The following is a 23,220-nucleotide window of genomic DNA, read 5'->3' as shown; positions in this document are numbered from 1 at the left end:
CTGCTGGCGCTTTTTCCTCCGGAAAATCGAGTTTTGTCTGTTCCGCGCCTGTTTTTATCGTGCCTCGTTCGCCCTCGTGCGGTGTGTCCACTAACTGCTCACACTCGCCGTCATACCAGTCGTTTCTCTGATCCGGGGGTACCGTGCCAAGTGTAGTGGTCGGATTCAATATTCGCACTGCGGTAAGTGCGGACGTTCGTGATGTCGGAGAAGAATTTATCGTCGATTAGAACGTGATCGATTTGGTTTTCCTTTTCTTGGTTAGGTGATCTCCATGTGGCCTTGTGGATATTTTTGCGGGGAAAGAAGGTGCTTCGGACTACCATTCCGCGGGAGGCTGCGAAGTTTATGCATCGTTGACCGTTGTCATTCGATACGGTGTGCAGACTATCCGGTCCGATGACCGGTCTATACATTTCCTCCCTTCCTACCTGTGCGTTCATGTCACCGATGACGATTTTGACGTCCCGCAGTAGGCATCCATCGTATGTCTGCTCCAGCTCTGCGTAGAACGCTTCTTTCTCGTCGTCGGGTCTCCCTTCGTGTGAGCAGTGCACGTTGATGATGCTATAGTTGAAGAAACGGCCTTTAATCCTCAGCTTGCACATCCTTGCGTTGATTGGCTGCCACCCAATCACGCGTTGGCGCATCTTACCCAGCACTATGAAGCCGGTTCCCAGCTCGTTGGTAGTGCCACAGCTTTGGTAGAAGGTAGCCGCTCGATGCCCGCTTTTCCACACTTTCTGTCCTGTCCAGTAAATCTCCTGCAGCGCCACGACGTCGAAGTTGCGGGGATGTAATTCATCGTTGATCATCCTGTCGCAACCTGCGAAACCTAGCGACTTGCAGTTCCATGTTCCAAGCTTCCAATCATGATCCTTTATTCGTCGCCTAGGTCTTTGCCGATTATATCGAGTCGCATTATCTCTTATATTGTTCGTAATGATTGGTTTTCCAGGCGGCTTATTGGGCCTGCGCCTCCTGTCTCGTTGGAGGGCCGTCGTGTCAGGGCTGTTTAGCGTCCCACCTAACACCAGGACTTGGGCTTGTGCGCTTTGAGCGGCACACGGTCGCTTTGGTGGGGCCTACTTGCAAATACATGCAGCTTTTTATAGAGGTTTAACATGGCCCACTGTAAAACCCCACCACATCCTAGGTAGGCCCCACAACTCGCAAATGGCCTGGGGAGGGATCGTCAAGCCCTTGGACATAGTCCCTGCTGCACGTATTTGATCACATGCACATGGTTTTATTTTGCACCAACAAAAAGAATATCATATAACAATATATTTCAATCGTTTACGCCTATTATATGTACCTATTATGCCAAACGACCATTAGGCCAAACTACCATTAGGCCAATCGGCCATTAGGCCAAACGACCATTAGGCCAAATGACTTTAGGCCAAACGACCTTATGCCAAACGGCATTAGGCCAAACGTGGCACAATCCTACATCACCTACATTACTTATGAGACTTTCACTATATTACTAAAAATGTTTGAATTTTACATTGCTCAACGAGATGTTTTATAGAAAGTGCCCAAGTAACCACCAAGCATTAATTTAAGCATCTAATCAATCGAATTTTATATTTTTATGAATGGCATTAGATCAGTTTTACCGATGTAAAGATGCATTTATTCATCAACGGTCAGGCAACGATACTGTTGCGCGCGCCCATTATGCGTCGCTGCACCTACACTGTAAGTGCGTACGTTCAACCTACGAGCAATAGACTTGCGCTAGAGGCGAGAAATGTCAACGATAGACGTCAAAAAGGATGATCGATCGGGGGAGAGAAAAAGCGAAAACTAAAACTATACAATACTATTTGCAAAGCTAAACGTGTGCTCTCAAAGTTATCGCCAAATTGTATGTTTGATATCTTATTATAACTATCTAAAACTACCGTGAATTCGAGATTCATACAAGTTAAAAACGTATGTATGTAAGGAACTCTTTTGATAGACTTTTGTTAATCAATATATATATATATATATATATATATATATATATAAATAACTAGATTTAGATTCTACTCTGCGGGTCGAAGTTGAATAGATGGACTCTACATACTGAGTCGATATTTGGATAAATACTGAGGTAAAGGAGGTTATGCTATTATATGCTCTTAATTGTCTCTAACTAATGTAACCTAATTAATTTACCATCAATCTAAACAGTTGTGAAATTGATCATTGTAAGGCTCATCTACGAGTCCGGGTAACGGAAAGTACGGAAAGCCCGACTGAACTCACGAAACGTAGGTCAATCAAGCAATTAGCATCGAACTACATAATCTTACCTATGTTTAAATTTCTAGGAAATTTTTAACCGTTCCACTGCAATAAACGTGTTATAAATACGGATAACGTTCACTGCTCTTTCGAAATAACAAATTAAAAATTTCGTTTCCCGGACACGTTGAGGAGAACCTGTTCAACGATGGCACCGTTAGCTCCACCAGAAGAGAGCAGCTGCTCGCTCTGCCAATCTGAAGATAACAGTCGGATGGTAAGTTGCGATAAGTGTAATGATTGGTTCCACTTCGAATGTGTCGGAGTGACGGAAGACGTCGCCAATCACTCCTGGGTTTGCCCAAACTGTGTCAAGACGACTACCACAAACCCATCAACCACTGCTGCAGGCTCGGCAGCAAATCCTACGATCATTCCGGCATCGACGACACAACTAGTACCACCCCTCGCGACTTCCAACGAGGCTGCGCTTACAACCGGGTCCTTACAGCTGCCGATCGATCTCCAGTTGAAAATGCTAGAAGAAGAACGCGCAATCGAGCGGAAATATCTACATCGCAAGTACCAATTAATAATGGAAGCTTCTCGAACGGCGCCCAACCCAACAACCTGCACCCGAGGATAGTTTTCATGCGCCAGCATGTCATTCCTCTCCGCTACGTCCGGTTCCACCTGCCGCACCCACGCTCCACCTCCTAGAAGGCACCGGGGGAGCTAACGAGACAGCACTGCTGAATTCCAGCCAAATTGCTGCTCGCCACGCGATCACCAAGGAACTGCCCGTTTATAGCGGTGAACCAGAGGAGTGGCCCCTTTTTATCGCTACGTACGAAAATACCACCAGGCTATGCGGATACACGCCGGAAGAGAACATTGTCCGTTTGCAGCGATGTCTTCGTGGGAAAGCGCTAGAAGCAGTAAAGTGCCAGCTGCTACATCCGGGCAACTTGGAGAATGCAATCTCCACCCTGAGAATGCTTTTCGGACGACCGGAAATCATAGTCCACAGTCTTATAGAAAGGATCAACAGAATTCCAGCTCCTAAGGCAGACAAACTCGGGACGTTGGTAGACTTTGCGCTTGCGGTACGAAACTTGGTTGCAACGGTGAAAGCTTGTAGTTTGGAGGAACACCTTAACAACATCACTCTTCTTCAAGGCTTGGTGGAACGGCTGCCAACTATGGTCAAATTGAATTGGGCGACACACCGGGTGAACCTACCTAGAGTATCCCTACTGGAATTTAGTGACTGGCTATACTCCGTGGCAGAAGCCGCAAGCACCGTAACGACGTCTACAATATCCAACGATGGTAAACCACGTCGATATGGTAGCAGGGACGATGGATTCCTAAGTGTTCACTCTGAACAGCCGCAGTGGTCTTCCCGACCACAACAAGGAATCGAACGCTGTGTCATCTGTCAAGGTAGCTGCAGCGCTATTGAAAATTGTCCCGACTTCCTCAACCTGAATCACTCCGATCGCTGGGCTGCCTTACGCGACCATAAGCTATGTCGTACCTGTCTAGGGACTCATAGAGGGCCATGTCGCTGTCGTAACCAGGCTTGTAAAATGTCATCTGCATGTCATTTGACTAATTTGTTCATAACTTTCTATAGAAGCAAAATTTCTTACATAATTTTGAATGTACTCATAACGCTTGAGTAGGGTTATATTTTTGTCCAAGGGTACATTGCTCTAAGTATAACATCAAAGGCTGGAGAGTGAAAACTCTCCAAAATGTCACGTGTCATTTGACATAATGTCATTTGAATGACATTTTGCCTCCCACGCCCCAGATTACATATTTACAGCAAAATCTCGTTAGACAAAGTTGTAGGCCCATTTAACCGCTATAAGTTCGTCATACAACATGAATTGATAGCTACCTTCTGAAAAAAGTTCTGGGAAAATTATACAAACGAATGCAAATGACATTTTACAACACTGGTCGTGACATATGTGGAAAGAATGGCTGCGCATTTAAGCACCACCGCCTCCTCCATAACGAACGTAGCGACACCTTCAGCAACGGTACTAGAAGCCATTCACATTTGGATCAAGGCGAACCCTCAACCAGCACCAGTTTTACCCAGCAAAACTGTAACACACACAGCTGGAATGAACATTCGGTGTTGTTTCAGTATATTCCTGTAGCGCTCCACCATAACGGGAATACAGTGCATACATTTGCATTTGTCGATTGTGGGTCCCACATCACGTTGCTTGAAGAGGACCTTGCCTCTGAATTGGATCTCCATGGCGAAAAGCATCCCTTGTGTATCCGCTGGACTGCCGATCATTGCCGCTACGAGGACTCTGCTGAACGTGTTTCGCTGAAAGTATCCGGAATAGGAAATGAATGCAATAAATTCCTACTGCCAGAGGTATTCACTGTAAAGGACCTGAAGTTGCCGTCTCAATCACTTTCCGTAACCAAGCTTCGTAGAAGGTACAGCCACCTAAGAGGACTGCCCGTTAGGTCATATGACAACGTTCGCCCTCGTCTACTCATCGGAATGAATAATATTCGCCTCGGTCATGCGCTGGATAGTCGAGAAGGTAAAGATAATGAGCCAATTGCAGCGAAAACGCGTCTGGGTTGGACAATCTTCGGAACTTGTATGGATGACCACCCCAAGCCATCAGCCGTACCACATAGCTTCCACATGTGCTCACACTCGTTCAACCCAGATGCCGACTTGCACGCTGTTGTTAAAAACTACTTCGCCCTCGACAGTTTGGGTATCACAGCTCCAAGCAAAGAGCTACTTTCGGTTGAAGACGCCCGCGCCCTGAGTACTTTACGTGAAAATACACAGCTAAAGGATGGCAGATATACTACAAGCCTTCTATGGAGATATGATGACGTACGCTTACCCAACAACAAAGCCATGGCACTTAGGCGCCATAACTGCCTTTTAAAAAGAATAAAACGAGAACCATCTCTCGGTGAAGTGCTTAGGATGAAGATGTCCGACTACGTCAAGAAAGGATTCATTCGCAAGTTATCGCACGAGGAAAAGCATCAACCGGGTAACCGCATATGGTATTTACCCATTTTTCCGGTATTTAACGCGAATAAGCCGGGTAAAATCAGGATCGTCTGGGATGCTGCCGCAGAAGTTTCAGGAACGTCGCTCAACTCCATGCTCTTGAAGGGCCCGGATCATTTGGAGCCTCTAACCTTCGTGCTCTATAAGTTCCGAGAGCACCGAGTAGCTATATGTGGTGACATTGAGGAAATGTTTCACCAGGTTAAGATCAACAAGGAAGATCAGCAAAGTCAACGATTCTTTTTCCAGGATCAGATGGAAGCGAAAGAGCCAGACGAATATGTAATGATGGTCATGACGTTTGGAGCAACATGTTCACCGAGTAGCGCAAACTACGTGATCGACAAAACTGCGGAACGCTTTGCGGGACGACTGCCAGTGGCAGTCGGAGCCATTCGCAAAACCATTATGTGGACGACAAGTTGGCTAGCGTGAACCCTGAACCAGAATCCATTCAGCTAGCAAAAGGCGTCTGCTTTATCCATCAGCAAGGTGGATTTAGAATGAGAGGCTGGATTTCAAACTCCTCCAAGGTTATGCAAGCACTCAACAGCGAAAACGCCCCGCACAAATGCCTAGACTTCAACAAGGAAGTAGCCTTAGAGAAGGTTCTAGGAATGTGGTGGAACATAGATTCCGACGAATTCCAGTTCAAGCTCTCGAAGCAACGACACATAGAACTGCTCTTCGGCAAGAAACACCCCTCAAAGAGGGAAATACTTAGTATACTAATGTCAGTTTATGACCCACTAGGTCTGATCGCCAACTTTCTAATGCCTCTAAAACTGCTACTCCAAGAGATATGGCGTTCCGGTGTGACCTGGGATGAACCAATAGAGATCCGCCACCTGCAGAAGTGGGAATCATGGCTTAAATATCTCCCCGAAGCTGGTTCCGTACGAATCCCTCGATGCTATATCACAAAGCTAACATATGACCAACTCAACATCGAGCTACATACGTTCGTAGACGCTGTGACATGGGTATAGTTAACCATTGAAGAGCCCCTTATCCAGTTATTAATGTTACACACACACAAACACTTATTCCTATGTAAGACACTAAAGAGAAAGCCATCAATAAATCAGTTTGTTATAGATACGCGTCCGAGTAGCATGTCATTCTTACATGGTGTCAGAATAGTCGGAAAACGAACTCACGGTCCGGTGGCGCGAGTTGTGTAATAGTAACCGAAATTACTAGAGAAAGTGAATATGTCTGAGGAAAAAGCCATATTGATGCAGGGAGCATCAATTAAGCCCCCGAAGCCACTAGTGATTGAAGAAAATATGGCGGCGAAGTGGAAGCTTTGGTGGCGTCAATTCCACTGGTATTCAGTGGCAACGGAGCTTTCGCAAAAACCTATACAAACGCAAGCAGCTACCTTCCTAAGCTGCATCGGTGAAGATTGTGTGCGTGTGTTGGATACTTTCGGACTCACCGACGTGCAAGAAAGTGATATTGGTGTGCTAAAAGCAAAGTTTGATAGCTACTTCGTTCCCAAGTCTTGCCTCACATACGAACGGTATGTGTATGGGAAAATTGTGCAACAAGAAGGGGAACAGTTCGATACCTTTTTGACGCGTGTGCGTGAGCAAGCGAAGAAATGTTCATTCAGTATTCTGCACGACTCACTCGTGAAAGACCGGTTGATTTCGGGAATGGTGTACGACAAATTAGTTCCGCAGCTTCTTGACGATGCGTTGGACTTGCAAAAAACCATCGATATAATTCGAAATTATGAGTTGTCCCTGAAACAGTATCAGGAAATGAGAAAGCAGCCAGAAGCTGAAGTGGATGTGATTTCAAAACAAAACGCTGCAAAAGCCCGTCGCGTAGTAAAGAACGAAACTGTGCAGTGTAATCGGTGCGGCAGAGAACATCAAAGAGGTTTTTGCCCAGCTTATGGAAAAACATGCTTTAAGTGCAACCAGGTGGGACATTTCGCCGGGCGGTGCTTCGGAGCAGGCGGTAGTAGTGTTTCGAAAAGCAAATCTGTGAAAAGTGTGATCTGTCAAAAAGAAGAGGAGCTATCAGTAGAAGAGCTTTTCATTGGAAGTATTTCGGATGACGACGAGAGCTCCGAAGAAGCTTGGTACGAGGAAGTGAAGATCAAAAACAAAACCGTGGTGTTCAAACTTGATAGTGGTGCGGCCTGTAACGTGATACCAATTAGTGTAATCCGTGAGCTGGGATTTGAAATGTTTCCGTCCAAAACCAAACGACTGGTTTCATACAGTAACCACAAAATGAGTGTAGCCGGTGAAGCGCAACTACCGGTGGTTGTCAGAGGAAAGTTGAACACTGCAACATTCAAAGTGGTTGATGGTGAAGTTACTCCTATTCTCGGAAGAAAAACCAGTGTTCGTTTCAACCTTATTGCCAGAGTGGATCAGCTGAGTATGGAACAATCGTTGTTTCAAGGTCTTGGTTGCGTCAAGGATTTCGTCTACGACATAGACCTAGTCGATAACCCTACCTTTGTCACCTTTCCTCCACGGCGAATTCCTCATGCATTACGGCGAGCAGTGAAGGACGAACTGGACACGATGGAGCGAATGGGTGTCATTCATCCTATCAGTAAACCAACACCGGTAACAAACGCAATGGTTATCGTTAGGCAAAAAGGTAAGCTGCGAATCTGTATTGACCCTTCTCAAGTTAACCGTAACCTCCTCCGTCGAATGCATCCCCTGTCGACAGTTGAAGAAATATCTGCTCGTATATGCCACTCCAAGTTTTTCACTATACTAGATATGAAAAAAGGTTTTTGGCAAATACCTGTATCGGAACGATCGATGGAATATCTGGCTTTTTCAACTCCTTGGGGTAGATATACATGCAAAAGACTTCCCTTCGGATTAGCGTCAGCCCCGGAAGTTTTTCAAAAGTTAATGAACAACTTGCTTATGGGACTAGAGGGCGTTGAGAGTTCGATGGATGATATACTCATCCATGCTAAAACGGAAGACAGGTTAGAGGAATTGACAAGAATTGTTTTGAAAAGGATCGAATTGGCTGGACTGAAACTGAATAGAGAAAAATGTATGTTCAATCAAACATCAGTTAGATTTTTGGGGCATATTGTAACACAGCAAGGTCTACAGGCAGATCCGGAAAAGTTGAAAGCTATCATGCAGCTCAAATCACCAACATGTAAATTGGAATTACAACGCGTTCTAGGGACAGTCAATTACGTGGGGAAATTCATCAAAAATCTTTCAGCCATCACCGAGCCTCTGAGAAAATTGTTGATCAAGGATGTCGAATGGTTCTGGGATCGTGAGCAAGAGGATGCGTTTTGTAAAATTAAACAATTGATGATTTCACCTCCTGTTTTAAGTTTTTACGATGTCAATGCCCCAGTAACTCTTTCGGTAGATGCGAGTTCCAAAGCTTTTGGGGCGGTACTGTTGCAAAACGAAAAACCTGTAGCATACGCGTCGAAGTCCCTTACATCGGCACAAGAAAACTATCCACAGATCGAGAAGGAGGCTGCTGCGATCCGCTTCGCCTGTAATAAGTTCCATGAGTATATCTATGGAAAAGATCTAGTCATTGAAACTGATCATAAACCTCTTGAATCGATTTACAAGAAGTCTTTGGATAGGGCTCCTCCACGACTCAAGAGAATTCTATTGGACGTTTTGCAATACGATCCAAGGATCCAATATAAAAAAGGGAAGGACATACCATTAGCAGACATTCTTAGCAGGGACGTAGACAACCATGATGCCCCAGAGAAAACGGATGAATTGGAGGTTCATATCTTGCTTCAAATGTCTCAACCTGCAAGACTTGAACTAGAGAAAGAAAGTGCAAATGATCCAGAACTTATACAACTTTCGAAGATCATTATGTCCGGTTGGCCAGATGACAGGCGAGACGTTCCAATCGAACTGCGCTCATATTGGAACTTTCGTGATGAATTGGCTTGTTACGAAGGTATGGTATTCAAATCGCACCAAATTGTCATACCAAAAAAGTTGAGAGCTAAGATGTTAGCGATTATCCACTCTGGGCATACAGGAATCCAAGGGTGTATAAGTCGAGCAAGGCAACAAGTATTCTGGATTGGAATGACGGCTGAGATAAAACAGATGGTGGAAGTATGCACTGTTTGTGAAAAGTATCGACGTTCGAATCAGAAGCATACAATTATCAACAATCAAGTTCCTACCTTGCCTTTCGAGATCGTCGGATCTGATCTGTTCCACTTCCATGGAGAGGACTATGTATTAATTGCAGACAGCTATTCAGGATACTTCGATTTTGAGCGCCTGAAACAAACTTCATGCAGAGCAGTCATTGCAGTTCTCAAAAGATGGTTTTCTTGTCATGGAATTCCTCGAATCCTATATACTGACAATGGTCCACAGTACTCTTCAAGTGAATTTGCCAACTTCAGCAAGGAATGGTGCTTCGATCACGTAACCTCTAGTCCCCATTTCCCACGTAGTAATGGATTGTCAGAAAGATTCGTTCAAACAGCCAAAAATTTGTTGAAAAAATGTTCAGAAGACAAAACAGATATCGATCTCGCTATGATGCTATTACGGAACACCCCAAGGGACAACGAGTTACAATCACCAAGTCAGCGGCTCATGGGACGACGTTTGCGAACACCTTTACCGAGCACGCAGAAGTCCTTGGAACCATCTATTGTCGACAGGGTTACAGAAAAGCTGGAAGCCAAAAGAGTACAGCAAAAAGTATATGCCGACAGAGGAGGTAAGGATGCTCCGGAGTTCACAGAAAAGCAGCATGTAATGATACGTAATACAAGGTCACGGATATGGGAAGCGGGTGATATCGAGAGAAAACTAGAACAGCCGAGATCTTATTTGGTGAAACTTTCAGATGGTCAGATAGTGCGCAGAAACGCCCGCGATATAAGAAGAACAATCTCGTCGCCGATTAACATTGAGCCTACGACTTCGGAATATAAGACTCCACCTCCGGATACCGATCCTGAAAAGTGCCCAACGGAAAGGGTACCACACATGCTTGCTGATACAGTCGTAGAGAATCATCAAAGCGAAGAACAGGTGGGACAGCGCACAAGAAGTGGTAGACTGATTCGTTGCAGAAGAAACGACGATTTCGAATATTATTAATGCGGTTTTGGAAAGGGAGATGTGACATGAGTATAGTTAACCATTGAAGAGCCCCTTATCCAGTTATTAATGTTACACACACACAAACACTTATTCCTATGTAAGACACTAAAGAGAAAGCCATCAATAAATCAGTTTGTTATAGATACGCGTCCGAGTAGCATGTCATTCTTACAGACGCCAGCGAGCTGGGCTATTGTGCTGTGTCTTATCTACGTTTCGAGCAAGAAGACTACATAGAATGTAGCTTAATAGGTGCCAAAACAAGAGTGGCCCCACTTAAATTTGTGTCAATTCCGCGTCTCGAGCTACAAGCAGCTGTAGTGGGCACCCGCCTGGCTAGGAGCATCGAAGCTGGGCACTCAATTAAAATCGGACGGCGCTATTTTTGGACGGATGCTGCTGACGTATTGTGTTGGTTGCGATCGGATCACCGGACATACTCGCAGTTCGTTGCATACCGAATAAGCGAAATTCTCGAGTACACTAATACTGCGGAGTGGAAATATGTTCCAACTAAAGAAAATGTAGCTGACGAGGGCACAAAGTGTCAACGACAAGTTAAATTCGACGCGGAAAGCCGATGGAGACGAGGTCCATCTTTCATCTGGAAATCAAGAGCGACGTGGCCCGAAGAACCAAACAATCGGAAAACTACTACGTTAGAATTGCGACCAAGTTTGCTACATCATACAGCAGTTACAATACGCGACTGTCTACTACCACAAAAATTCTCGAAATGGCACCGTCTACTGCGAATCACTGCTCTTGTATTAAGATTCCCCGGAAATATCCGGCGAAAAATTGCTGGGGAACCTGTCGTTATCGGTCCACTAACGAGAGTAGAGCTCCTTCATGCGGAGCTAGCCCATTACAGATGGGCTCAAGAGGATGTTTACACTGATGAAATAGTCATACTGAAAGCTACAAAGACCGGAAAGCCTGCCCTCTCAAAGAGTAACCGTCTGTATAAACTAAGTCCCTTTATCGACGAAGACGGAGTAATGCGTATCCAAGGTCGAATCGATGCTTGCGACTATGCTGGTAGTTACACTAAATACCCGATCGTTCTGCCACGGAGGCACCCTCTTACGGAGTTAGTTCTTCAAGATATCCACGAAAAATATCATCACCAATGTACAGAAACATTTGTCAATGAGGCCCGTAAAAAATTTTACATACCAAAACTTCGAGTGCAATGCAAATCTATTCGCACTAGCTGTCAACGTTGCAAAATTCGACGCGCAATACCTGCACCACCAGCGATGGGAAATCTTCCAAAAGCGCGCCTAGCGGCCTTCGTTCGACCATTCTCCTACGTAGGAGTAGACTATTTCGGACCCCTCAAAGTAGCAGTCGGTCGCCGAGTCGAAAAACGTTGGGGAGTACTGGTGACTTGCCTTACAGTGCGGGCCATACATATTGAGCTAGCCCACACCCTTGACACAAACTCATGCATTATGGCACTGCGTAACTGTTTCGCGCGTCGAGGTGTTCCGGTTCAAATAATAAGCGATAGGGGCACGAACTTCATCGGAGCAGAAAAGGAACTGAAGAAAGCTTTAGCAGCAGTCGACCAAGAAACTATTATGAGTGAGTTTACAACGTCATCAACATCATGGATATTCAACCTCCGGCAACACCTCATATGTGCGGCTCCTGAGAGAGGTTAATACAATCCGTGAAGAAAGTCCTCGTAGAGATTCAACCAATACGTCTGCCTAGGGACGAGGTGCTAAGAAACAGCATGATCGAAATTGAAAATATAGTAAATAGCAGGCCACTTACACACGTACCAGTGGAAGATGACGCCTCACCAGCACTTACTCCAAACCATTTTCTGGTGGGATCATCCAATGGTCTAAAGCCCCTCGTGCCCTTCGAAGATAGCGTCTCAGCACTGAGACAATCCTACAAAACCTCACAAGTTCTCGCTAACCTTTTTTGGAAACGCTGGATAAATGAGTACCTTCCAAACATAACTCGTAGGACAAAGTGGTTCGCTCCGGTGAAACCTATTTCAGTTGGTGATGTAGTTCTCGTTGTGGACTCCAAGCTACCCAGAAACTGTTGGCCTAAAGGGAAAGTTCTGGACACGATAACTTCTAAGGATGGACAAGTGCGTCGAGCTACAGTACAGACATCTGGAGGCATCTTCCAAAGGTCAGCAGTCAATCTTGCCGTATTAGATGTAGGTGCAAAAGTAAGTGGACCGAACCAGGGTCCGACCACAAGGGGGGACTGTTGCGCGCGCCCATTATGCGTCGCTGCACCTACACTGTAAGCGCGTACGTTCAACTTACGAGCAATAGACTTGCACTAGAAGCGAGAAATGTCAACGATAGACGTCAAAAAGCATGATCGATCGGGGTAGAGAAAAATCAAAAACTAAAACGATACGATCCGATTTATAAATCTAAAAGTGTGCTCTCAAAGTTATCGCCAAATTGTATGTTTGATATCTTATTATAACTATCTAAAACTACCGTGAATTCGAGATTCATACAAGTTAAAAACGTATGTATGTAAGGAACTCATTTGATAGACTTTTGTTAATCAATATATATATATATATATATATATATATATATATATATATATATATATATATATATATATATATATATATATATATAAATAACTAGATTTAGATTCTACTCTGCGGGTCGAAGTTGAATAGATGGACTCTACATACTGAGTCGATATTTGGATAAATACTGAGGTAAAGGAGGTTATGCTATTATATGCTCTTAATTGTCTCTAACTAATGTAACCTAATTAATTTACCATCAATCTAAACAGTTGTGAAATTGATCATTGTAAGGCTCATCTACGAGTCCGGGTAACGGGAAAGTACGGAAAGCCCGACTGAACTCACGAAACGTAGGTCAATCAAGCAATTAGCATCGAACTACATAATCTTACCTATGTTTAAATTTCTAGGAAATTTTTAACCGTTCCACTGCAATAAACGTGTTATAAATACGGATAACGTTCACTGCTCTTTCGAAATAACAGATACACTGCTTCAGCATTACGGATGCAGCGATACATTACCTATGCTTTATTTCAACATGTCGAAGTAATTAGGCATTATTTCGGTCGTGAAAGGGCCTTTTCCACTTTAAGTCAACTTTAATTGCTGTATTATTTGCAAACATATATAGCTTCATGGTCACTTGGGTGTTTCGCATAAGAAACATAGCTGAACAATATTTTTTCTTGCCATACACTACCAAAATACAAGTTTAACCTCAAATCTATTAATGACAATAAGGTAGAACCAAATTATTCTTCCTACAAAGGCGCAACTTATGTGCTTAAATGTGTACACTGCTCAAAAACCGCAGTGACCCATCTTGACCCACCTTACCCTAAAGGTAAAAGGGTGATTTTCTGTGTTAATGAAGATTCTTACATCACAAAGGCGATCCTTGTTTGTGTGTATCTTACTTGTGCTTACTTGGAGGCCATCCTCGAGAAGAAATTAATTAAAATATTATTTCAGTATTATGCATCTCGAGATAAAATAGAATACTGCAGCTTCCTGCTGATTGCTTCTCAAGGAACTAGACTTTACAAAGGTGGCGCAGATCAGCGTTGCGTGCTACTAGTTGTCTCTTTTACTCTCCCGCTGATCTTATGCAACGCAAATAGTGATGTCACTATTTGCGTTGCATAAGATCAGCGGGAGAATAAAAGAGACAACTAGTGGCATTCAACGCTGATCTGCGCCACTTTAGTAAAGTCTACCTCATTGACAATAAACAACATTGTGGCAGGTGCGATTGACCGTGAACCAAACCGCGGGCTGTCATGGCAGTCTATAACCATGGAGCACCTAAACGACTTCGAATTGGCTGATGACGTTGCACTCCTCGCTCAACGGCGCTCTGATATACAGAGTAAGCTCAATGACCTTGCCGAGCGCTCCTCTTCGGCGGGTTTAGTTATCAATGTCAACAAAACCAAATCGTTGGATGTAAACACGGTGACTCCTTCCAGTTTCGTGCAACCAGTGGAGAATGTTGAAAGTTTCCAATATCTTGGTAGCCAAGTGGCGTCAGACGGCGATACCAAGATCGACATTGGCGTACGTATCAAGGAAGCAAGGACTGCCTTTGCGAGTTTAAGAAATATCTGAAAAAACAGGCAGATAAGTGAACGAACCCAAATACGAATTTTCAGCTCTAATGTTAAATCTGTGCTGTTATACGCTAGCGAAACATGGTGTGTATCAGTGGAGAGTATCAACGGCTGCAGGTGTTCATCAACAGATGCCTGCGGTATACAATTCGGGCCTGGTGGCCTCACAACTGGATCTCAAACAACGAGCTCCATCGTCGTTGTCACCAGAGGCTGATGACAACAGAAATTCGGGATCGGAAGTGGGGCTTGGTCGGCCACACTCTACGCAGGGGCGGAAATGAAATCTGTAAACAAGCATAAGACTGAAACCCAGCGAGACTTCGCAGCAGAGGCAGACCCAGAGGCTCATGGCGGTAAAGCCTCAGACGATCCCCACCGATGTGTATCCAAATGAGTGTCTAGTATAGGAACGAAATGCGTTCATATTTTATTTATGCACTTGTTCTCGCACCGGTTGTTTCTATCAAGGTTGTTGAAGTGCAATCATGCTTCGCACCGGTGGTGAATATTTATCCGGTTGCTATTGAGGCAAACACGGAAATAAATAAAATCAGGAAAAAAATATTATTTATTTTCAAATCTTTCAGAACGCGCTCCAATTTTTGTAATATAAATATGTGCGTAATGCATTTTGTGATTATCAGATTAGCTAGACACACATCTGCTAGGTGGCGCTAGCTTATATGCAATAATTTATTGAGGTGGATATCTCGAGATCTATAAGACTTAGAAAGATTTTGTCTTCTACAAAGTTGTTCGGGTAGCCATAACATTTATGATGGAGACTAGTTTAGTTGGGAATTCATACGCATAGCTGCGCTAGTGTATGAGAAATAATCTGTTAGGTTAAATATTTCTAAATCCGTTAGAGTTAGAAAGTGGCCATCTTCTACAAAGTTATCCGAATTATCTGTTAGGTTGATTATTATGTAAGATTTAAAAGGGTAGTCAAAACCAGAAGTTTAGTTTGAAACCGCAATACTCGTTGGCGCTCGAGTTGAGTCGAATAGAGTCAAGTACGAGACACTGAAGATGGCCTTACTGTAGAAGTCGAAATAAGTATCTGTCAAAGGTACAACCAAGTGGTGGAATTAAATGGAATTGAACGAACTCGTCTTATGGCAAGTAACTTTGTAGAATACGGCAATATTCTGAAAATTCCAGATTTTGAGATATTTAACCTATCAGTTTATTTCTGATACACTAGCGCCACCAAGCGGTTATGTCTCAATCTAAACCTGCGTTGGTCATAATGGTTTTGACCACCCGAACAACTTTGTAGAAGGCGGCAATATTCTAAAAATTACATGTTTTGAGATACCTGACCTATCAGGTTATTTCCAATACACTAGCGCCGCCAAGCGGTTGTTTTATTAACTAAACATGCTTTCGTCATGATGGTTTTAATCATCCGAACAACTTTGTAGAAGACGGCAATATTCTTGAGATTTCAACTATCGAAATATCTAACCTTTTAGGTTATTTCCAATTCACTAGCGCCGCCAAGCGGTTTTATTTCAAATTAAACTTGTTTTCGTCATGATGGTTTTGACCACCCGAACAACTTTGTAGAAGACGCCAATATTCTAAAAATTCCAGATTTCGAGATATCTAACCTATCAGGTTATTTCATATGCACTAGCGCCGCAAATTAGTTGAAATCCAAACTAAACTGACCTCCATCACAATGGTTTTGATGATGAATAACCGAACAATTTTTCAGAAGGCGGCACATTTTTTATTTATGCGTTACTCTATATTTTGATGGTTTGGCAACGGTTGGAGCGGGTCGCCAAATTTGCCAACTCGCTATTCACCGAAGGTTGCGTTTACATTTCCCAAACCCGTTTACCTACGACCGGTGCGAGTTCGCGTCATGATAGAGGTTGCTATTTTGGCTTTATTTACGCACTGGTGGGGATCGTCTCAATAAAGAAATAAAAGAAGTCGACCGAAATCTGGCAACATGTTAAAGCGATAGCTGAACATCGCTTAGGATGGAGATCTTTCAAGTCAAGTCAAGTTTCAAAGACGCGCTGCGCGTAGCATTCTGGATGGGCCATTAGTTTTCGTTCGTTATTGTGCATTTAGTCCAAAACTGTTGGCATGACGCTGACAAACTAGCAGCAAGGCTCACTTCCAACGAGATTCATACGGAAAAATAAAATAAATATGCATCACTGCACCGTGTTCTCTGTTCTCTCAATGTGGTTGACCCCATTGACCCTTAATACTGTTCAAGATTCTGAAAATCACTGCTGGTTTTACTCTCAGTGTGCTACACATGCGGCTTTGAAATTCACCACTTGGGAAATTTATATGTAAATAAAGCAAATAAGAGGTCGTTCAAAAATTACGTCCATCGTTTTTCCGCATTTTCAACCCCCCTCCCCCCTCATGTAACAAATTGTCACAAATCACTGACCTCCCCCCCTCCCCCTGTACGTACATGTTTCATTTTTATTTTGGCAAATTTTTTTTTCTTTTTCTTTTTCGTACACTATTTTTACAATAGCATAGTGAGTTATGTCCCTTACTAACAGATTGAATATGTTTTTAAAATGCAAATTGTTCCTAAAATGCTTTCATTTTTTTTTGAGGATGGACGTCACATAAGACGAACTCCCCTCCCTCCCCCTGTCACAAAATGTCACAAAACTCGGACCCCCTCCCCCCCTCAAACCTTGGACGTAATTTTTGAACGACCCCTAAAGAAATAAAACCAATAAAACGAGTAAAACAAAACAGTTGTGAATTTTAAGGGGGTTCAGTTTTGCAAACTAATCCTTCTGAAAAATATATTATTAGAATGGCAGAAGAGGCAATATTCGAATATTTACATTCCGAAATTGTGAACTACACCCTGACAAAAGAGACCAATAAGGTAAATATGTTCAGAAACAATACAAATTGGGGACAATGTCCTGCAAGTTCCCGATGATTTTCAGGAAAATGACCTCTCGGCGCTCGAATACATCGGTTACTCGACCGGCTACCGGATCATTGAACGGCTCACTCGCGAATGGCCGCGCTTCAAGGACGAACTCGATACCATGAAGTTCATTTGTACGGACTTTTGGAGCTCGATCTACAAGAAACAGATCGACAACCTTCGGACGAACCATCAGGGCGTGTACGTCCTGCAGGACAACGCATTCCGATTTCTGACCAGACTGTCGTCCAGTTCGCAGTATCTTGAGCATGCCCCTAAGGTGAGTTTTTGGGTGAATCGATTCTGTGTGAAGATTGTAAAATTTTGTCTTGCAGTTTGTCGCATTCACGTGTGGATTAGTTCGCGGTAGCTTGGCAAATCTGGGTATTACGAGCACGGTAACGGCTGAGGTGCAGACCATGCCATCGTGTAAATTTCATATCCAAGTGAATCGAGGATAATTTAGTCGGATCTTGATAAATGATATTCTATTTATTTTGAAATCAGAATTAAAATATTCAACAAAACAAAACGCAAGACCTGTCAGTTTCGATGACATTCATGATATCTATGCTGCCTAATGTTTGTAAACATCGTAAGCACCAGCCCGGTGGCATCCCTATCTCACACAATAGGTTTGTTTTGCAGCCAACATTGCGCGACCGTATCCCACTGACAGTTCTGTAGCCTAATGAGAATCAAATGTGATGTTTGTAAACAAAACACATACTATCATGAATTTTACACCGAGATGTTGGCTGCAAAAACATGGCGTCGTGCCACCCACCTGGTAAGCACGCACAACACGCTTCGTCGTATACATTTTATTGCATTTTCAACACAGTGTTGTATGATTTAAAAAAATCCAATGTCCTCAACGTGGAAAAAGTATGTCCTATGGTTTGCTCAGGAACACGTCGATTTCCGACAAGCAGTAAGTAGCTGGACTCTTCGAATTGCCTCAACACAAGTTCTATAGGATTCTATCTTCCAAAGGAAATCGCATCGCTACTTCGATTATGGAACCTAAAGATGAACACCCCAGTTGATCATAAACCGGAGAATCCGTTCTGGATAGTCGAACTCAACGGCGATAACGCGGCGCGTAAGTTGGCATCACGCTCCATGTCACTGCGGTGCATTTTTGAACTGTGGACTCATTCCAAGCAGTTCAGCACTTTCCACGAGCAGTTGGAGGAATACATCCAGAAAAACCTATCCACGCTTAGTCCGCTGTTTGGGAAGGATCGTAGTTTTAAGGTCACTGTCGAGACTTACAACAAGCATTTCACACAGCAGGAAAAAGTGGCCAAGATCGAAACGCTCCATTACCTGCCAGTGGAAGGGCCGGTCAATCTGAAAACGCCTGATGTCCAGTTTTGGTACATTGAATTTTGGGGATTGGATCCGATGGACGTTCCGGAGCAGCCATTGGACGTCCTGTTCGGGAAGTGGTTGGTTGATGGCCGGAGAGATTTGATAAACGAGATTTCGCTGAAAAAGCGGAAGTTCATCGGTAACACTTCGATGGATCCGCAGCTCTCGCTGCTGATGGCCAACCAGGGATTGGCGAAGAAAGGGGACGTGGTGTACGATCCGTTTGTGGGTTCCGGGTCGTTGCTGGTGGCGGCAGCTAAATTCGGGGCTTATGTATTGGGGATGGACATTGACTATATGACGGTACATGGGAAGTCGAAACCAACGAGGGTGAATCAGAAGGTGCGCGAAGCAGACGAGAGCATTTACGCCAATTTGAAGCAGTATGGTTGCGAGGGATGCTTTCTGGACGTTTTGGTGTCAGATTTTTCGAGGAGCATTTGGACGAGCGACTTGCTTTTCGATAGCATAATAACGGATCGTAATGTTATTCGAGAATAATTTTTTGATAGCATTTTTTATAATATCAACTATTTTAGCGCCGTACGGTATTCGGGAAGCTACTGAGCGAATTGAATTTAAAACTCAGAAGAGAGCAACCTGCTTGAATGAGGGAAGTGTTCACTACCCATCAACATCGCCGTATCAGTTCGATCAACTGTATCGGGATTTGATGAATTTCTCAGCCCGGTACCTTAAACTGGGAGGACGACTGGTTTGTTGGTTTCCGATTCTGAGGTAAGTTTCAGATAGTTTCAATACCCTCTTTAGGCTACGAAACGAAGTTTCTCTTCCAAGGCTCAAGATGTGAAGAGCATGGAGAAATATTTTAATTACGAATGAATGCAATCAATTTCAGAAAAGACTTTACACCGGACATGTTGCCTCGACACAAGTGCCTTCAGCTCGTAGCCAATTCAGAGCAACCGTTAACAGTGTATAGTGCCCGGCGATTGTTGACTTACGAGAAGATTTCTAACCGCGAAGAAGACATGGACTCCTACGAGCTGTCCCAGGTGATGATTGACAACTTCCGGCAGCGTTACATGAAAACCGTGCTGCAGAACAACGGGACCCGGAAGGAACGGCGGTTAGCACTGCGTGATGCTGGCCGCGAGGAAGCCTTAAAACGGGGGAAGCAACTGGACGCAACGGACGGAAAGTGGAAGTATCCGAAGAGTCATTCGAATGGTGATACAACTACGGATCAATAAAGGATTGCAGTTCGACTGACTACTGATCTTGTTATGTTTTGTATTGATTTGATCCGAATTTTTTGAATCTATGCGAGCATAAATAAAAGAGTAATTCAGTACTTACATTCGTGCGACGGTGATTTTTTGCCTTGGGACCCTAACAAATTAGTAAGCCTTAGTGAGTTTGATTCTTGTAAAACAGAAATAGTGAAGCGCACCTGATGTGGATGACTCGCCTACGATCGCTGGGATGAATCAAATCCAACTTCTGACTCCATTCATACTCTTTCCAATCCTCTTTGCGTTTCTTCCTGTCAAAGTACGATATGATGCAACTGACTGGTATCCAAAAGAGTGCTGTCAGCATCACAACGGCCACTATAAAAAAAGTAGGACAGTAGTTGTTTTTCTTACAGAAATTCTGGTTTCTTTTTGATACTCACTGACAATATTATCCCGCAGAAATCGCAACACTTTGTTAATGTTAATTTCTTCTATGATGTCCCAGAAGCGTTCCACCACATCCTGAATCGTCTTCTCGCACATACCCTTGTTGCAGAAACCCTGAATACAGGGAGTTCCGTCAGGCAGCACATCTGGCGGTTCCACGGGGAAGCATGTCTCGTTGATGCTCTGTCGGCAGCATCGCTTGCACGCATCGGCCATCGTATCGCACATGCAACTTTGCAAGCCCTGCGTTTCGCAGTATGGCACACATTTTCCGTTGCGGCACTGTCCTCGCTCTTGGCACATGGTACCGTCCCCCATTGCAGGACTCTTCGGACAGTCGGCATGATTTCCTGTGCAACGGGCTTCCTGTTCGCACGTAGCATATTGCGCTTCGCGACACTTCACACCTGACATCATGTACTGGCAGTTCTGACAGCATGGCGAGTTCTTGTCACTGCAAACGGCACCCTGACTTCGTCTAAGCTTGCAATTCTTGTCACAACATCCGTCGTTATCTTCCGTCCCCAGCAATCCCGCATCGCACTGTTCGTCTCCTTCTACCCGAAGGTTGCCGCAGAACGATTCTTCCGGTTCGGAGAAGCACCGTCCTGATTTGGCTTGCAGTACTTTGCGGATCGACCGTAACGAGCATGGGGAGAATTTCTTGTTGTTAACGTCGTACCCGCTTACCGAGTAGGTGTACATCAAGAAGCTTCCCCCTTGGGAGGCACTTGGCGAGCACTCCGGTATGTCCGGATCATGTTCCGAGCCCCAGTTGTGCCCGAATTCGTGTGCTGTGACGAGATCCGCCTCGCGCGTGATTACTCGCTGACCGTAGTGGTTGCGGGAACTGCTCAATCCCGAGTTCAGATAGAGAGTGTAGCCATTCTTGAAGTACTCTGCAAGAAATAGGATTAATTGATTGAATCACGAAAAGAGAATTAGTCTGAAATTTAGAATTCAGCGGCACCTGGAGTGCAAATACCACCGACGGAGTTACGTCGGGGCGATCCGACATACGCTAGACCTAAAATACCGCCTTCGAATTTAAGATCTGTGAACAAGTGGGCAAGACAAAAGTCTTTGTGACTGTATTCGCGAGAAAAAACCTTAAAGGTAGACCATATCAAAATCCAATGCAGCATGGAAAGGAAGATTTTGTTTGATGAAAATATTTTAATTGTTTACAGAATAAATCTCAAATTGGGCAAATTATTCCATTAGTTAATTCAATTAGGTATACATCAACTCACCTCCAACAGGTTTCGTACGTCCCACTTCTCGCGGACCATATTGTAATGAGCTTCGCCACCTCTCACTCTTGTCGGCTCCGAGTGGACCACAATCTTCTTGATCACGAAGCCCATCCCTTTGAATCCTTCCTGATCGCTCCGATCCTGCCAAATGGTGTCGTTATAGATTTTGTGCACCCGATCAATTAGGCTTATCTAAAATAGAGCAAACAGTAAGATGAATGTTCCAACGAATCCAGCCAATACGCACCAAATAGTTGATGGTTGTCTTAGTGTTACTGCCTCCCATTTCCTGGAAAAACCGATAGTCCGCCACCAGCAGCAAAGGACATCTGGTCTTGGTTGGGGTGTACTCATACTGATCGGCCTGTCGCTTGGTACGTTTCTTATTTACTTTATCGTCACCCTCGGCCTCTGCCGTCCAAACTGACGGCATATCATTAAACCCCATTCCATCTTCTTCATCGCCACTCCCTTCTAATTCCGCACCTTCCTTAATATAGCCACAAGTCTTCGGCACGCCTCCCATTTCTCCCCCCACCGCAGCCACATCATCCCAACTGAACTTGATATCCGACGCCTTGTACGCAATCATGTGCCTATCGGTGAGGTGATCCAAATGCCGCCAGGACGGTTCAATGTGGTACGTTTCGTCCGGAAGCACAACCGAAGCCGTCAAAACGCCATTCTCCAGATGGGCGTTCACGTGCGATTCCGATTCGCCGAAAACCCGCCCCTTGAAAAAGTTGTCATGATCCAGATGAACGATCGATTCCGTTCCACTTCCATCGACGGAGTACGCGCGGAAGTTGCTGTGCAGGACTTCTTTGTGCGGATGCAGAATCAACCGGAAGTTCCGTCCCAGCACCTTGAACTCTACCTCTTTGATCGTGTTGAATGGGTGGCTGCTGTGCTTGGCGCCACGTTTCGTGATCCGATGGGTAAGATCATCCGCGTGCAGCGTTTCGAAGTGTTTGAAGTTGTTGTGAAGTTGCGCTGGAAAAATCGATAATGGCTTCATTTTGCATTCCCGGAGGGGCGACTATTTTCACTTACTATTTGCTGCTTGGAGCAAGCTAATTATCACAATTGCGATACTCGTCAACATAAATTGCTCACTGAACTTGGGTTTGTACCATTTTTGATTCATTTTCATAAAGCTTTTCGAGTAAAAATCTTCAACTTTACACTTCTGAACAAAATTTTTCACCCGTTCGCCATGTTCTAGATCAACATTTGATAGAGACGCAAAACGAAGTACTTGTTTACTTATTTTACTAAAGTTGTCGGTGCATTTCTTTACAATATGCAAACAATTTAATGCACAGTATGTAAATAATAATACAAACTGACGTAAAAACATCAAAAATATTCATTCAGCAGAATAAGTAAATCACAATTTTCATAAAATTTTAGCGATCCAAATTTT

General features: G+C 44.1%; 3 protein-coding genes across 3 annotated transcripts; 2 read left to right on the top strand and 1 right to left on the bottom strand.

The window, feature by feature from the left end:
* Window positions 1–4,554: 4,554 nt before the first annotated feature.
* On the bottom strand, window positions 4,555–23,013 carry LOC134224369 (ADAM 17-like protease). Its single transcript, XM_062703702.1, has 8 exons — window positions 22,848–23,013; window positions 22,042–22,787; window positions 21,792–21,986; window positions 21,509–21,647; window positions 20,532–21,437; window positions 20,307–20,466; window positions 20,213–20,245; window positions 4,555–4,597 (listed from the first exon to the last, which is right to left on the bottom strand). The coding sequence occupies exons 1-8, from the start codon at window positions 22,945–22,947 to the stop codon at window positions 4,570–4,572; spliced, it is 2,307 nt and encodes a 768-aa protein (XP_062559686.1). The 5' UTR covers window positions 22,948–23,013; the 3' UTR covers window positions 4,555–4,569.
* LOC134224395 (trafficking protein particle complex subunit 6b) lies at window positions 17,305–18,047 on the top strand. Its single transcript, XM_062703716.1, has 3 exons — window positions 17,305–17,467; window positions 17,532–17,795; window positions 17,851–18,047. The coding sequence occupies exons 1-3, from the start codon at window positions 17,393–17,395 to the stop codon at window positions 17,974–17,976; spliced, it is 465 nt and encodes a 154-aa protein (XP_062559700.1). The 5' UTR covers window positions 17,305–17,392; the 3' UTR covers window positions 17,977–18,047.
* LOC134224383 (tRNA (guanine(10)-N2)-methyltransferase homolog) lies at window positions 18,010–20,128 on the top strand. Its single transcript, XM_062703707.1, has 5 exons — window positions 18,010–18,118; window positions 18,314–18,449; window positions 18,512–19,373; window positions 19,432–19,630; window positions 19,752–20,128. The coding sequence occupies exons 2-5, from the start codon at window positions 18,384–18,386 to the stop codon at window positions 20,104–20,106; spliced, it is 1,482 nt and encodes a 493-aa protein (XP_062559691.1). The 5' UTR covers window positions 18,010–18,118; window positions 18,314–18,383; the 3' UTR covers window positions 20,107–20,128.
* Window positions 23,014–23,220: the final 207 nt, after the last annotated feature.

This window comes from Armigeres subalbatus, chromosome 1 (genome assembly GCF_024139115.2).
Source record: "Armigeres subalbatus isolate Guangzhou_Male chromosome 1, GZ_Asu_2, whole genome shotgun sequence".
In the NCBI taxonomy this organism is placed as follows: domain Eukaryota; kingdom Metazoa; phylum Arthropoda; class Insecta; order Diptera; family Culicidae; genus Armigeres; species Armigeres subalbatus.
The sequence above is the reverse complement of the archived record's forward strand: the minus strand, read 5'-3'. Positions and strand labels throughout refer to the sequence as shown.